This window comes from Corvus moneduloides, chromosome 14 (genome assembly GCF_009650955.1).
Source record: "Corvus moneduloides isolate bCorMon1 chromosome 14, bCorMon1.pri, whole genome shotgun sequence".
NCBI lineage: Eukaryota > Metazoa > Chordata > Aves > Passeriformes > Corvidae > Corvus > Corvus moneduloides.
In genome coordinates this window covers 5,169,168-5,185,692 of record NC_045489.1, presented here as the reverse complement: position 1 = coordinate 5,185,692, position 16,525 = coordinate 5,169,168, and the positions used below count along the sequence as shown (strand labels likewise).

The window sequence follows — 16,525 nt, the reverse complement described above, 5'->3', positions numbered from 1 at the left end:
TGTCTTGCTCTAAGAAATCCATGCACAAATCCCCCTAGCAGCATCCATCCATTCACTCCTGGAATCACAAGCTAAGGAAGCAAACTTGTCAGCTGAGCATCCACAATTATTTTCCAATGTATTAAAATTATTGTCAAGCCTTTTTTAGACAAAGCTGGAGGGAAATGCAGTATTTGAACTACTGAAGAAAGACTGAATTGTGAAAAGAAGGAATTACCATTCTCAACGCTCCATTCTGATCCTAATATTCCAAACAACCCGACCAACCAAGCCCCAAAGCTGATGCATCACTGAAAAACCATTCCAGGAGCACGGAAGGATCAGACACATTACACTATTCAATCCCTTGTCCCACTTAGCCTCTTACTTGCTGATGCCTGGAGGAAGCTCGTTGACCACCACCCTCCTGCTCCAGGCCATGAGGTCCCTCTCGGTGGCCATCTGGCTGCGGGGCGCGTTGTGGTGCATCTGGCGCACGCCCTCGATCTGCCCGCTCCTGCGCAGCCCCACGTTGGGCGGGGAGGCAACGTCCAAGCCCGGGCTGCGCAGAGCTGGGGGAGGAAGAAAGAGAGAGAGAGAAAGAGCTTCTTCACTTCCATGAACTATCAATAAAACCATGGAGTCACAGGATGGTTGGGTTAGGAGGGACCTTAGAGATCAAACAGTTCCACCCCCTGCCATGGGACACCTTCCACTATCCCAGGTTGCTCCAAGCCCCGTCCAACCTGGCCTTGGACACTTCCAGGGATCCAGGGGCAGCCACAGCTTCTCTGGGCACCCTGTGCCAGGGCCTCCCCACCCTCAAAGGGAACAACTCCTTTCCTGTATCCCATCCACAATTTAAAGCTTAAGGACGGCACAAAGATCGATAAACAAAGTTTGGTAATAATGGAATCACTGCAATCATTGTCCTTACTTATCGACACAATTCCCATAGGCTTAAATACAGTAAATCACATGAAAATATTGCATTTATGGTTGTGCAAAGCTATATAAAAATATCTGGCTATTTAAATACTTTATATATAGTCTAATTAACTCACTCAAATGGGCAGTTCATGCGGCAAAGTCATTGATCAATGCAAGATCTAGAAGGCAACTGCTTTAATTTCCACACTAGTCATATCTGGAAATTCCTTTACACAGCTACAGGGACACACAAATAAAACTGGGAACTGGGGCTGTACAAAACATCAACGTATCCTAAGCGGCAGGAAAGACTTTGTGTGACCTGAAGCTGCCTTTTAGGCAACCTTTTTGACATATCAACTTAGATCAAAGCAAAAATGCATTTTCCTGTACTTCCCTGATATTTTTCTTACTCCTTCTTGAATTGAAACACAAGCAATTCCAAATCCAAATCCTAATGGGCTTTGCCAGGAAATCTACTTCAAACACATGTAATCAGTCACTTAACCTACAAGTGATTTATTAGCAGCTGTGAATTCTCCCAAGGCTCCGGCTGACTTGCAGCACAGTCCTGGGCATCTGCTCCCTCCCATCAGCTGCACTCACTCAGCTGCTCACATCTGATTGAGCGTGGTTTCAATTTTTAATCACTTTGTGTATTAAATATAAAATCACAGTAGCAGAACACTTACCAGGAGAATAATCTCAAGCTTTCTAAGGAAACACTAAGACAGAGCAACATGTTTATTTTATTAGCACTGATGCTCAGCCTTGTGCTGCAGCAGGAAACCATTAGTCTGTCACAACACTGTATTCCACTGACAACCCTTAATTACACGCTTTCATTTTGGCATTTTGCAGTTATGAAGTTTCATCTCTGCATCGATATCAAGACAATACAGTGAATTTCATGCTTACTTTTCAGAAAACTGGTTTAGAACAGGAATAATTCCAGTCTAACAACTCCAGGCAATCAGAAACAGTCTGGTTAGACCATTGGGTGCCCTCAGTTGCCCCTTAAATTTGTAATTCCTCTGTTGGAATCTACAGAACATCTCACTGCTCCACAGGGGTTAACAAGGTGTACAAGAAGAGGAGAGGAAAGCATCCTCAAAGACACCGTTTTATACCTGACTTTAACACTTTGATCAGTCCTTCCTGTGATAAGGAAGAAACTGATGAAGACAAGGCTGGGACACTAACCTCCATTAACAGAGTGGGATCTATTGAGTGGAGGGTTTGGAGGAGTTTCTCCTTCATTAATTAGTCTCAGATCTTGTTCCCTCTGGAGCTCTCTGATCATTCCATCAAGGATACTCTCATCCTGGTCATTCGTTTGCTGCCCGATGACTTGTTCAACCACCTCACCATCACCTTGACAAGAACAAAGCCAAAAATACTGATAAAATGATGGATTTCTGTATTATCAAACACCATAGAAATAATCCCATTTAGAACTCTGCACCACTATTTGTCTGCTCTGCAAAACATCTGACTACCAGCTGGCTTTCTGCTCTCATGTAATAAATGGAGGCAAAGTTTAAAAGAGAAGTTACAATAACATCCTAAAACTCCAGACCACATGTAGAACATAAACACAAACCCTTAGAAAAAGCAGAAAGAAATTATGCTTCAGTAGGTAAGAATGGAAGGTCTTTTTGGGGGATCAGCATTTTGCAGAAGTTTGTGTCTATGAGAAAAAAGAACTGTTTTAAAAAACAAAAGCTGTTTTTTCCATGTCTTCCTCACCCTCCTGCTTTCTTCCTCACATCCACAGTTACAGAGGTTAATAGACAATGCTTTAAACATCTGGCATATACCAGGGAAAAATCCCCAGACTTTGGAATACTCTTGCCTCCAGTCAATCTGATTCCACACACTTCTTTTTTGCCATAACCCCACCCCATCTCCTCTTCTATCAGTATACTGAATTTAAACCATTAATTTATACATCCACACAGCATCATCCCAGGAGCTGGTGCTCAATACTGTGCCACACTTGTGTTATTCATGATGTTCAGACAGAATACCATTAGCCACATATCCCAGCTGAGGAATAAGTTGTTCATCCTTGCAATTTTCCCTCCCTGGCACCAGCCGCTGGAATCTCGTGGGATGAGGATTTCCATCAACATCCACCAGGAATGGAGGAGGCATAAGGTGTGGAGCCTGTTGAGTCTGTTCATCCAGCACATAATTATTGGCATCCCGGATCAGGGGCCGGTAATCCGTGTGGAAGAACATCTGATCAGGAATCTGAAAGAAAAGCAATTTAGGAAATAAATCAATGGCCATTTGCAGCTGTCTTGCTGCTCTGGAATGGCTCCCATAAACCACAACTCCTACACTTGGGATCAGCACAAGGAATGTTATGACAAAGAACAGATTCCTGCCACAAATGTGGTTTATTACCAAGGCCTGATGCAAAAATTCAACAGTAAAACAGGCCAAGAGAGGTGGACAGAGAAGTTAATGCTTTTCTCCTCTATCTATAGAGTCCATTGCCTAAATCTTTTTGATTTAGATAAACAGATAATTTGATTTAGCTCCATGACCTAATTATTATTTTGTCTGGGGCAGGGTGAGGGAATAAATTGTAGCACAATACTTCTAAGACAAAATCAGGTCAAGACAGGGAAGAGTTTAAAATTCATTCAACCCACCTTTTCATAATATTTATTGCATCCAAAACCAAATAGTAGCAGATGTCCATGAGAGTCTGTGCAGGCAAAATGCTGCCCATCTGGTGAGAACTTGCAATCAAAAACAGCTCCATGGCCTTGGCCCTCAATCTGTACCAAGCACAGAGAATTCCTTTCACAACCATACATTCTCTATAACAGCATTTTCACAAACATTTCCCCTGTGCTCCAACACGTACTGAATCCTCATTCTGTGATTTCTCATCTCACTCAAGACTGATTTACACTTCTATTTATTAAAGTTAAACTGAAAAACGAAGTAAAACTTCACATTTTCTCCCTGTCCTGAAATTTCAGCCCAACTTTTAATGTATGTTCTGGAACAACCACCTGGAAGTCTACATTTTATGTTAATTGTAAACATAGGGCAAGATCACCAAAGATCTCAGAGCCGTACTGGCTCTAGAGGTATTTAATGAAATTTGCTTTTGTCCCAAGACCAGTTTTGTGAAAAAAGAATAAACCAAACCTTCTGTGATCCTTCTTACCATGTTAAAGTAATTGCGAATTTTTGTTCCTTTGTCTATATCCCAAACAAAAATATTCCCATCGTGTCCTGCCGAAAGCACAATCCTTTGGTCAAAGGGATGAGCCTCCAGAACAAAAACTTCGTCATCGTGACCCTGCAACGACAGCAGGGAGTAAAAAAAGAAGCTGCATTTCTCCTTGTGGTATCTCCAGATGTGCTGGGAGTTACTGAGAGGACATCCCGGAGCAGGGAGTCACCCAGGACACCTCAATTTACTGGAACCGTGCTTGGTCACCATTCCTGCCACAGGTTTGGCATTGTCACTGCTTGGCACTGCTGAGATGGGGAGGGATGGGAGGAAGGAGAAATCAGGGCATGAATGGAGCCTCCAAAGGGTTCCCTGGCAGCCAGCAATCACCAGGGTTCTGCAATCAGCTCCTTTCCCCACAGGACACCCTCCTCCTGGCAGGCAGGGGACAGCTGGATACTTCAACACCAAATCCTTGACAGGGGAATGATGCAGTTGATGCAGGTGATGCAGTTTAGCCTCAAATCAATCTCAGAGTGAACTACATCCATTTGGGATTCCCCCCTGGAATTGTACTCACAGATAAGCTATGGAGAAGCTGCCCTGTGGACGAGTTCCACACTTTGAGGAGGAAATTGTTGACTGCAGTGATGACAGTGGCATCATATCGATCCCAAGCCACCATGGTAACCTTCAGCTTGGTCACCTTGTCCTCCCCAGACGCCACATTGTTTCTAAGGAAATCAGTAATTTTAAAAGGAATAAATCAGTAATGACATATGGGAACATTTAAGAGAGCTAATTCAGTATGAATTTTGGGGAAGGATGGTTCACAGCCACCTCTGTGACTCTGGCTAAGGCGGAAGAAGGAAGGATGGTTCTGCAGTGGTAAAAACCAGATATGGGAAATATTCAGTGCCACTGAGATTTATAGAGCTCTCTTTCCTTAAAAAGGACATTTCCTCCTCTATTCCACTGTCATCATCCTCCTCTACCCCAATTCTTACTTTCAGACCTATTAAGCTTTTTCCTACAAGGCATTTTTCTTATCAGTCATCAGTATCAGTAAACTCCACGACAAGCAGGAACCTGCTAAATAAACCCAACTCACATTCTGACTGCAAACACTGCAAGTGTAGCCACTGAAATATGGAGAATTCTGCAAAGCAAGAACCTAATGGATTTCTCCATTTCTGCTCTTTGTTGTTGGGAATATTAAATTACAATTCAATTACAGGGCACTTAAAGTAGTCACTTGAGGATCTCAGAAAAACATGAAACCCTAACTGAACCTGAGAACTAAACACTAATTTCACCTCTTACTTGGAAATCGAAGGTAGAAATACAATTTTAAGAACCGTGTTGGATATATGTATTAGCATATGATCACTGGGGCTCCACCAAAACCTCCTTCTGTGAGATAAACTATTTGACATTCTTATTTCATGTGAAAAATGCTAAATATTCCTCAACCATTAGGATAGGGAAGTACCAACAGATTATTATTTATTTGGGGGTGAATTAACTGTGTAAGTTGACAGTGCCATGACATTTTCAATACATGCACTGAAATTAACTCAAAATGGAAGCAAATAACCAGTTTTCAACATGATGGAGGATTTAGCTTGCAGGTAAATGTGCCCATGAGGTGTGTTCTGCTTGCTTTGCTTTACCCTGTCATTTTTGTAGCCATATCCAGGATCAGACTCTTCCAGTCATGTTGATGGTAGTGCCAGATTCTTGCTGTTCCATCCCTGCTTCCACTGACAAACCTTAAGCTATGGGGCAAAGGGAAAAAAACCCCATGAAATTCTGAATAAAGATGGTTTCATCCCCACATGGACACCAATAAATGATATATATATACACTTGGAAGTGTGTACTTGTGTATCTCTACCTCTCCTGCTCACGAGGTTACAATTTTCCTATCAGATATTGTGGGGTACAAGAGAGTTTCTAGCCCACAACATTAATTACATTTGGCTCCAGCAGCAGATGGCCTTGGAATGACTTCAATGTCATAATTCATATGAGCTGCACATTCCCTTTTTAATGACATCAGCAAATCCCTGGAGCAGCTCAGAGTGGCAGCAAAGAAAGGGAAACTACGCGCCAGGAGTCTGGCATAAATTATAATACATTAACTTAGGGACAGGGTGAAGACAGGCAAGGGAAAGAGCCAAATGGAGCACAAGGAGGTTGTCCTGCCTGTGGAGCTGAACAGGAATATTCTAATTTTTAAACCCCTTCTTATTTAAAAATTTTAAGCATCCAGGAAATGTATTTAACCACACCATAATGCTTTGGCCATCAATGTCACAGAAATCACTTTTGTTGAGAAACTGGGAAAAAAGCTCCTCAAGTAATATATTTTCACAGGATGGCCAACACCTTTGGAAGTATATTCCATTTGTATACAAAATTACACTTAAAAGGCAAATCTATTCAATTTTATGAAGTGATTGTTTCACCTTTTCAGCTTCCTTGGTCTGATTTTTTTCACTGTGATGAAAAAGAGCTTGAAAATGCTTGTGACAAATTAATTTTCTTCTTAATTTTACTTCTTTATATTAAAATAAAAAGGAAGGTGCCCCTTTTTTCCATTCAAAGCATCATTACAGAATATAGTTTTCAGTGAGTATGTGACCTCAATGCCTCTCACATGGCTTGGAAAGAACTGGTGATACAATTACACCAGCACATTCTCACATAACTTCACATGACAAAGCTCTCCAAGTACAGGTGCACAGCTACAGCTTGGCTTGGAAGGCTCATCCCTTAAAGGCACATCCCTTAAATCTCCTACCCCGCAAAATAAGGAATAGGAGCAAAAGCTGGGCTAACAACATCTCTATTTACTAACTTTTGCTTTAGACTACATTGATTACAATGCTCTGACTCCACAAGCAACCCTTCTGTGGGGGCTACCTGGGAAGGAAGGCTGTTCTTACACAGAAAGGCTATAAAATTTGGGTTCCAATTTGCTGTTTGAAAGAAAAAACAAATTAAAAGCACAGTTACAGAACATTTGTGTTGTTACAGCAGAGGACAACGAGTTCAAGCCTGTGGACATGACACACATCTTGCAACACACTGCAATAATTTGCCCAGGATCAAGCCAAGCCCGTGGGCAATCTTCCTGTTGCGCCAAATTTTCCATGAAATGTTGTTTGGAAAATTAAATACCATCATTGTCAGGTCCAAAGCCCAGCACTCACCTGTCACCGTTGTTACAGAACTGCACTGCAACCACTTTGTCCTAAACAGGAAGGAAGGAAACAACAGAAGTGAAAAACTCAGCCTAAAAGATCTTCATGACAAGCTTTTTATTTAGCAAATAAAAAGATTGTCAAAAAAAATTTCAAGTACGGAACAGTTGTATTTGAAGTTAAAACTTCCCCAGACACATTGTGTAAAACACTGAAATAGAAAACTTCAGAGAGGTGATGGTTTCCTGCCATTTTTAGACCTAACGTGAAAGTGCATAGAAAAATGTAATCCCAAAAATGCAAACCTTGGCTTTATTAACACTTACAAATCGTTGAGAAACAAATGTTACGTTTCAGACATAGCTCTGCCCTTTTTTAATTTGCCAAATACTTGTGCTGGCTCCATGCTTTGCTCTCCTTACTCCCACTGATGTCTCTAACTCCTGGTAACTGGGATTTGTTTTAGGGAGGGCTGACAGCTGTCTGCAGGATTAAGAGTGGATTTAAAGAAATTAAAGGAATTACAGCTTCTTCCAGACCTGTTCAATACAGAAAATATTCTTTTCTTTTGTGAACAAAATACTTATTTGATGTGTTGGCTTTGAGACTTAAACGTGAGAGCCATGACTCCCACTGAAGCTCAGGGAATCAATTCAGACCTTGGGCTTAATCCATAAAATGTTCCTGAGGTGGTAAGTTTGTAGTTTGAATTTTTATGGGAACCCTTCTGCATTACCTGAAAAAAAGATGCTTTAAGCTTTATTTTCGAAATGAAATTACCATCATGATCCAAACTTTGACAGCACAGACCAAAATATGAATTACTTTGTCTTGTTATGTGGATTTAACTAAACATTCAACAGCAAGTTTAATAGGGAAAAAATGACACTGCGATATGACATTGTGCATTAAAACTGTTTTAATTCCTCATTCTAACACAAACTTTTTTCAAGAATGAGGGAAAATCACCTGCTCCCTCAGTTTTCCGGGGGAATGAAATGCATTTTGCACAAACCTCTTGCCTCAGAGCGATTTAAAAATAAACATCCCACAATTTTCCAGGCATTTAAATACCACAGTGTTGAAAGCCAAACAAATTCTAGACAGTTAATAAAAAAAAATAGGATGTACAGAAACCAAGTTCCTGAAATGAGATAAAGGGGTAGCAAAATAGATTTTCTTTTGGATTTGCCTCTTACCGTGTGAGATTCCAGCTCAGCCATTTTCTCTGGAGATTCTGAGCCCAAATAATAAATTCTTATCACGTGGTCAGTACTCCCTGTTGCAATGAACATGCCACCTAAAACAGAGAATTCTCTGTGAGAAGAAGTCATCCAAGGAACAACTTAACTTCATTTATTTTCATTTGCTGCTTTCTTGTCAAAGCAGCAAACTAGTTTTAAACAGAAAATTTCAATGTCAACAGGTAAATGACAAATAAAACATTTAAGTGCAACTTCTGTATCTACTTGACACACAGCAGAGAAATTATTGCTGAATTGGGATGCAGTGATTAAGGTATTTTATTGTAATTTCTTTACAATATTGCCCAGAAATGGCACTATTGTGTGGTTTGCTGCATTTGAATGGGTTTAGTTAATTCAGGATTTCTAGCTTTAAAAAAGCAATGTGGCTCTACAAGGGCTCTCAATTTCAAAAAGCAAATTTAATGAGTAATTACATCATTTTCTTTGTAAAAATCATTTTATTTTGCTCATTCAAAGCTGCAAAGGAGGTCTGTTACGCTGAGATTTTCCAATACATTGAATTGATCCTCTTAGAATTCAGCCAGATTTGGAAGATTAGCAAAAGTGGAATCTTCGACAGAGGATTTCCAGAACTTTTCACTCAAAACCTTCACGAGGTAAAGTCTTAAAAGGATGTTACAGAGAAATATCTCTGATGTGCAAAACAAGAGATTGAAAGCCTTAGAAGTGGTCAAGATATTTTAGCTTCAATTATAGGAAAAAAGAGAAAGAGCAGCTTGAAGCAGACACTTTTCAGGGAAAATTTCCAACAATCCCAATTTGACAGTGGTAAAAATAACTGGGAAAGGGTTTAACACTCTTTGTATTTAAAGAGAAATAACAGAACTGTCACCCCAGGCCCCAAATTCATGAAACGGCTGATGCTGAACACATACCAGAACTGAAAGATGAACAGGAGATCTGAACACCAGGCCTGGACCTCTCTGCAAACTTCACAGGACGATCCCTACATGCAAAAAACAACATTTTTATTTTTCCTTCTTTATTCAACACACACAGTTCCCTGCAGTTCAGCAGGCTGAGGTCAACATGCTCATCTTAAATCTCTTAATTTTATAATTCTCACCTAAGTCTGCTAGAACTTATTTTTCATTTTAGGAATTTTCTTCCTCAGTTTAATAAGAAAGCCATAATTCTCTAAATTGAAGATTATTTAATTGATTTATCATGATACCAATTCAAATCTATTTAAAACAGACCCTGCCAAACCATTAATCCAATAGCATTTCCTCCCAATTAAATATGGGTTTGATGACATCTACATATGTACATTCTTCTTATTATGAGCAAATTAATTCTTCTGCCTGTACATTTTGGACAAGGATTTAATCCTGAATATAAAAGCTGGAATTTCTTCCACAATTTTGTCTTGCAAAGCACAAACCCCAGAAATAACAACCCCAATCTCTCCCTCCCCTTTGGGTTCAAATGCCACAGAATCCCAAATTGCTCCAGCCCCACACACCAGTTTATTAAGCAAGAAAACGCCCTTATTTCATTATCTCAGCATTCCTCTCTATGCCAAAATTAAAAATAAATTCATCCTTGAGTTAAAATAATTATAATTATCTAAACAGTCTTACTTGAACTTCATGGTGTTTGCATGCCACTGCCAGAAACAGATTGTTCCATCGGCACCGGTGGAAGTGAGGTATCGAGTTGTTCCTTTCCTTGCAGGAGAGAACTAAAAATAAAAGTTGTAACAATTAAACCAGCTCCTATCCTCTCTTCTATCATGCTGGAAACTTGTTGACAAGAATGTTTTTCACTAACACATTAGTTTCTCCCCAAGAGTACAGAGAGCAGGGGTAAGCACAGACCTGAGTTTCCATAAAAATAAAGCTGAGGAAATGGAAAACACCTACGTTTTGGTTAGGAATTCTTTGTTTTTATCACACAAAGGAAATTGGAGAAATGAAACAAGCCCAGACCCCGTAAATGGGGCAAAAACATGAGGAAACAGTTCTTTTTAGGATAGAACTGGATCAAACATGGCAAATACAATGATTCCTGCATCCAAGCCCAATGAAGAACAGCTGCACAGCAGGATCCCCTCTCCTCTATCTTCCTAAATCTCTCCAAGGAGTGGGAAAGCTTTTTATTCTTAATTTCATAACCGCAGCAACACCTTTAATCCTCAGGCTACCTGGTAATTTGATAAAGGAATCCAGCACTGCTTCCTCAAAAAGCCATGACTGATAATACTCTAAATTATCAGCTTTATAGAGAGCTTGAGAGAAACATATACACACACACGTATATATATACATATATATGTCAACAAATAATACACCAGTTATAAAGCCAGGTGTAACATATGTTTCCAAAACAATCACCTTAACATGGTTGAAATCAGACAAAAAGTCTAGGGAAGATGGGGAGAAATGAGACTCCTGGGGAATACTGGCATGATGGAGAAGCCTGTGCTGAATCCAAGGCAGCACCACTCCAGGAGAGAGGGATTCTGAGCCAAACAGCCCCACTCACTCTCCCCTCTATGTGCATCACCTGCCAAATTGCAGGGATTGTCTTTTTTATCCTGGAATTTTGTTTTTTGGAGGTTTCTGCCTGGCAGTTGTGAGGATTTTTTAAAGAAAACCTGCATTTGCTACAACATCCAGAGCAGCTCCTTATGCTACAAGCTAAGATAACAAGGAAACAAGAAACGGCGAGTAAGGAATTTTAACTGATCCTTCTGAAAAACAAATGTTCTCTGTAAATACAAGAGCGTTGGGTCAGGTGCTGTGCCAGGAGCACCACCAAAGATGCCAAACACGTCAGCGAGTTGAGCCAAGGAGAGGCTGCTGCTCTCTGAGTTACTCTAAAAGAGCATCAGATCTCCCATTTTCTAGACCTAAGGAAGCAGCAGTAGGATCACAGAGCTAAGAGCACGTGGAAGCAGGAGGATGATCCCCTGGGCACTGCACGATTGATTTAACCAGGAAAAACACCCTTGAGCTGGGACAAAGCAGAGACAAAAAGATCAATTTTATCCTTGACCACCACAGCTCTTATTACCATTCCAATTCAAGGGGTTAGGAAAAACCCCATCAGTCCTTACCTGTATGGAAGTGATGGAAGCTGAGTGGCCCTGCAGGACCGCGAGGGGGGCACAGGTCCGGAGGCACCACACCCTGACCACCTTGTCACAGCTGCCCGCGGCCAGCAGCGTGTTCTCGTAGTTGACAGCCATGTCCGAGATCTCGGCCGAGTGGCCCCGCAGCGTGGACAGCAGGCGCCCATCGTCTGTGGCCCAGATCTTCACCAAACAATCATCTGACCCCTGAAATCCCACAGAAATTCCCAAAGGTTACAGAAAATACGGGACACGTTCCATGCACATCACACATGGGTCACCGTGGAGGGACAGGGATCCCAAGCCCCATGAACTGACAGAACAACTTCGGTGGGATTCCACAGAGGCAGAGTTTTATGAAGGAATTCTTCCCTGTGAAGGTGGCTATATGGAAGAAATTCCTCCCTGTGAGGGTGGGGAGGCCCTGGCACAGGGTGCCCAGAGAAGCTGTGGCTGCCCCTGGACCCCTGGCAGTGTCCAAGGCCAGGCTGGATGGGGCTTGGAGCAGCCTGGGATAGTGGAAGGTGTCCCTGCCTATGGAAGGGGGTGGAACCAGATGACCTTGAAATATTCCATCCCATTCAAACCACTCTTTGATTCTATGGTTCTATGAACTGCAGAGTCTGGGGATCATCTTACGGAGTCAAGGATTTCAATTTGATAAAAGAGAATCACGGAACCACAGGATGGTTTATGCTGGAAGGGATCTATTTGGAAGGCAGTGACACACATCTTCCACTATCCCAGGTTGCTGCAAGCCCTGTCCAACCTGGCTCCAGGGATGGGGCAGCCACAGCTTCTTTGGGCAACCTGTGCCAGGGCCTCACCGCCCTCACAGAGAAGGATTCCTTCCCAACACCCCACCTAACCCTGCCCCCTGTCAGTGGGAAGTCATCCCCCCTTGCCCTGGCACTCCATGCACAGTGACAAACACTGACAGCTAAAACTGCAACGCTCATTTGAAAAATCTGTTGATTTTTAAATATGCTCAACAAAAAGCAAGGGCATCAGCACAGAAATGGATGTCACTGTATTCTGGAGAAAAACTTACAATAATTATCATGTATTCACTGACACACTACAAATCCTGGAAGGTAAATTTAGTAGAAAAACAACTTGCAGCTGAACAAAGTAATGTCTGCATCTCAATCAATGACTAAGAGGGTGTTGAGGGACTCAAGAAAGAAAGAAATCAAACCAAACAAAGCAATCTTCCAAAAAAATGTCCAGATTTTAAACTTACTGTAAAAATTCTCCTCCCACTGCGATCAAAGGCTATGCAATAGACAGAGGAGAGGTGCCCCAAAATCCTCTTGTGCATCTTCATGTGTTGGTAGGTGGATGTTGGGAACAAGTGGCTGAAACGGCCACATCCAGTTAATTGCCTGGCAGAAAGGATATGAACTGGGAGAGAAAAACAAAGCAAAAGGAAGACTGAGACATGAATTCTGTCCAGAACTCAGAGTAAATAAATATTAAATACAATACAGTATTTATTAACAACTTTAGTATTAGAAACAGTAATAAATCTGAACCTCTTCCACCTTATCAGAACATTCTGTCCAGTGTTATAAAAAGAAATCCCACTCCTGATGGAGCCTTTCAATTCCCTCCACAGACTGCACCTGCTTCCTTACTAAAAACGAAAGCAGAATGCAAAGTTCCCACCACAACTGGGAGTTATTCCAATGCTCAGTTCATGAACAGGTAACAGATACATTTATCCTACATGGATGAAGAAAATCTTTAAGGAAAATCTTTGAAGGAAGAAAGGAAATTTAAGAAATTAAGGAAATTACATGTTACTAATATCAATTACAAGAAGAGTGTAATAATAGTTTCTTTTAAGTGCTTCTTTGGTGATGAAAATCTTTCTTTGGAATGGCTTCCAGATCGTATGTGAGGGCCAAAGGACTTCCACATCCACATCACTGCATTCCTATGGCAGTGGAATCCAAGAATAAGAAATAGGTGCCACTAACGGAAAAGTCCCAGTGGCAGAATGGCAGGTAAGAGAAAACTGCAGCAGCAACAACGAATTCCCTCCTGTTTCCATAGCCAGCAGCCCTTCCAGAAACAGCCTAAAACCTAAATGCACAAAACCATCCCGTAAAAAGCCTTTGATTGGATGCACAATTTTGAGACCATTTGGGGGTACTTAATTTCACCAATCCTATCCTATTACGGTTTTCCCTAACCTATCCTCATTCACAGCACTTGAACTTTGGATTTGAAAGTTCTGAGAGGGTTTTTCAGTGGCACTTGAGGATCTGACGGAGCTGTGCTGGTGGGTTTGTGGAGACTCTGTGATAGCAGATTCCCTGGAGCAACTCCTTATCTTCTCCTGCACCTTGATGTGGGCTGGGCTTCACAGGAGCCCCACGAAGCTCTTTAGTGCCTTTCGCTCCTTTAGTTTAAAAGTCTAGTGAAAAACTCGAGCCATTTCTTAATTGTCTCATGATATCACTGCCAATCTACACAAAAAAAGATCATGGAATACATTAAAAAATTAATCTACAAAGTCAAGAAGTGCCATTTCAAAGGGTTCCTAACCTGTAACTCCTTGTGTAAATTGATACCATTGAAGTATTTACACACAAGCAAGGGAAAGAAATTGTTTCCAGCTTTAAAGAAAGTATTTCTGTGTCTCAGTTTTAAGTTCCGAAATGTGGCTTATTTTTAATCCCTCAATGCAATTGAAACATGAAACATGACACATGAGGGAAAAAAGCTGCATAGAAGATCCTTGCAAAAGCCATCAGGCTCCAGCATAACCTCACCTTCAGTCAATATTTGCTTTGCAAGTAAAAACACATATTCAGCAATACTAAAAAGCAAAACACACTAAAGCAAATTAATTTACTACCTACCTACTATTCAATTGATACCTGATCTTATAGAGGGCTGTTAAACAAAACTGTCTCCCCAAGCAAAGTAAAACTGAAATTTTAAACTCTTTTTCCTACCTCTAATGCAGAGATCCTGTAGTGATAAATGCTCTACAAAGGTACCTCAGCTTTGCCTACACATTATTTTATTTACTCTTCAAGTATGACAGCTTAAAAGCTGAATTCTTAAAAATATTACACCTCCCTTTCCCCCACCCTGTGTGCCAACAGAGACATGGAGTCATTCAGCAACATGGTGATTCTGCTGTGCCTTTCAAGGTTTCAAGCATTTCAATACATCTATATTTATATATTTAAATACATAATAACAGTGTATCTGCCTGTAAGCAATTTCAAATGGCTTTGAATATTTTTTTAACCACCCAAACAACTGTGTGAATCAAAAAGATACACTCTCATGTCAAAATATTCCTAATAATCACAGTATTTTCTGTGTCCCCCTGCAAACCTTCTGAACATTTACCACTGCTGTTTGCTGTAAATCCCATGAAGGAAGCACCAAAAGGCACCTAAATCCCACAGTTTTGGCACCCCACTTTTCCGGTCGATTCCCAGCCTTGCGATCAGTTCAGCTTCAGCGGATATGAAAGTCATTTGGTTTTTTTTTTTTTTCTGTGTTTATTTCCCTATTTGCACAATGAGGATAAAACTCCTCCATCTCCCATGGATAATTACAAAATAAAAAGCCCTGTTTATGAAATGCTTCCATCAGAGACATCCAGAACTATTGTTGAGCCACGAGGAGCAACAACTTTATCAAGGCAACAGCATCTTTGGAAAAAAAAACCTATCACTGCTTCAAAGGAACAAACCAAATATTCTCCATTCCTGTATTTTTAGGAAGATTAATACACAATATCTAAATAGGGAATTACCCCCACATGACAAAAATCCCTGTGAAGCTTCCTTTCTACAACACAATGAAGTTATTGTCCTCCTAAGGCCCCAAAGCATTAAAACCTAACAATTCCCACATGGAGAAATAGCAACTTAGTAACCCTAAAAAATTTTACTAACCTATCTCATTAACTGATGTATTTCATGCCACACTGGGTGTAAGAGCTGCCAAGTCCACCCCCTCACTATTCCCTGCCAGGAAAAACTTTCAAGACAGTTATTTCCCATAAAAAGGGAGGAGATCCAGCCTTCTTGATAAGAAAAGTTAATTTTGTCCCAACACTGAAGGGCCATCTCAGCTCCTCCAACTACCAACCTGTAAAATACAGGCATTTTACTCTTTCTTTCCCACAGCCCTTGGTCCTGGAAGACCACACCTTCAGGAAAATTGCAGTCCTTAATGCAAGTCACATAGGCTGACAACAGCAATTCCTAAATAACAATTTACCCCCCATTCTACTGCAGGTGACAGCACAAATGTAAAAACCCTTGCAAGAAAGCTCACCTAGGAAGGATAAACTTCAAACCCTGCAACAACAACCCACCAGTGAAAGCCAGATTTAAAAAACAATCATCAGACAGCCTCAACTTCAAAGTTTAATCACAACCTCAGAAGGAATTAAAGCATTTCAGTGAGGCAAAGTCACTGGGCAGCACCAGCTTGAATTCCTGCTCTCCCTAAAAACCCTTGTTTCTCTCCACTTTTTGCAAGGAAAACTAGAAAACGGGAAACTGGTGCAAATGTTTGCGTTAAAATCAGTTTCTCAGGGGTGATGAGCTCTTATCAGACTGTTTTACCCTCTGCAAGAAGCACTGTAACTTTGTAACGAGGACCCAGATTTTGCCCTCATCACAAATCCAAGCAAGGATCAGGTACCACTCATGGGAGAGACACAAGTCAGGATTCATAGGAATGCCAGGAAGCAAACACAGTTGGCTTCCACATGGAAAACACCTTCTCTGAGAATGGCTGTGCGGCCACAAAGAGTCTGGGCGCAGGAGAAGCAGCAAAAGCACAGCGTGTTCCAGCTCTGGGAGCTGCTGACCTCATGGAACTC

The 16,525-nt window shown here is 41.1% G+C and overlaps 1 protein-coding gene across 1 annotated transcript in view; it reads right to left on the bottom strand.

The window, feature by feature from the left end:
* Positions 1–16,525, bottom strand: part of BRWD3 (bromodomain and WD repeat domain containing 3) — a 50,102-nt gene that overhangs the window by 20,166 nt on the left and 13,411 nt on the right. Inside the window, exons 7-19 of the mRNA XM_032124284.1 lie at positions 12,905–13,065; positions 11,647–11,868; positions 10,169–10,269; positions 9,461–9,531; positions 8,517–8,617; positions 7,327–7,367; positions 5,782–5,886; positions 4,689–4,842; positions 4,100–4,234; positions 3,573–3,701; positions 2,940–3,165; positions 2,113–2,283; positions 368–551 (exon numbers count right to left, since the gene is read on the bottom strand). Of these exons, the coding sequence (XP_031980175.1) occupies positions 368–551; positions 2,113–2,283; positions 2,940–3,165; positions 3,573–3,701; positions 4,100–4,234; positions 4,689–4,842; positions 5,782–5,886; positions 7,327–7,367; positions 8,517–8,617; positions 9,461–9,531; positions 10,169–10,269; positions 11,647–11,868; positions 12,905–13,065 (1,801 nt within the window). The remainder of the gene's footprint in view (positions 1–367; positions 552–2,112; positions 2,284–2,939; positions 3,166–3,572; positions 3,702–4,099; positions 4,235–4,688; positions 4,843–5,781; positions 5,887–7,326; positions 7,368–8,516; positions 8,618–9,460; positions 9,532–10,168; positions 10,270–11,646; positions 11,869–12,904; positions 13,066–16,525) is intronic.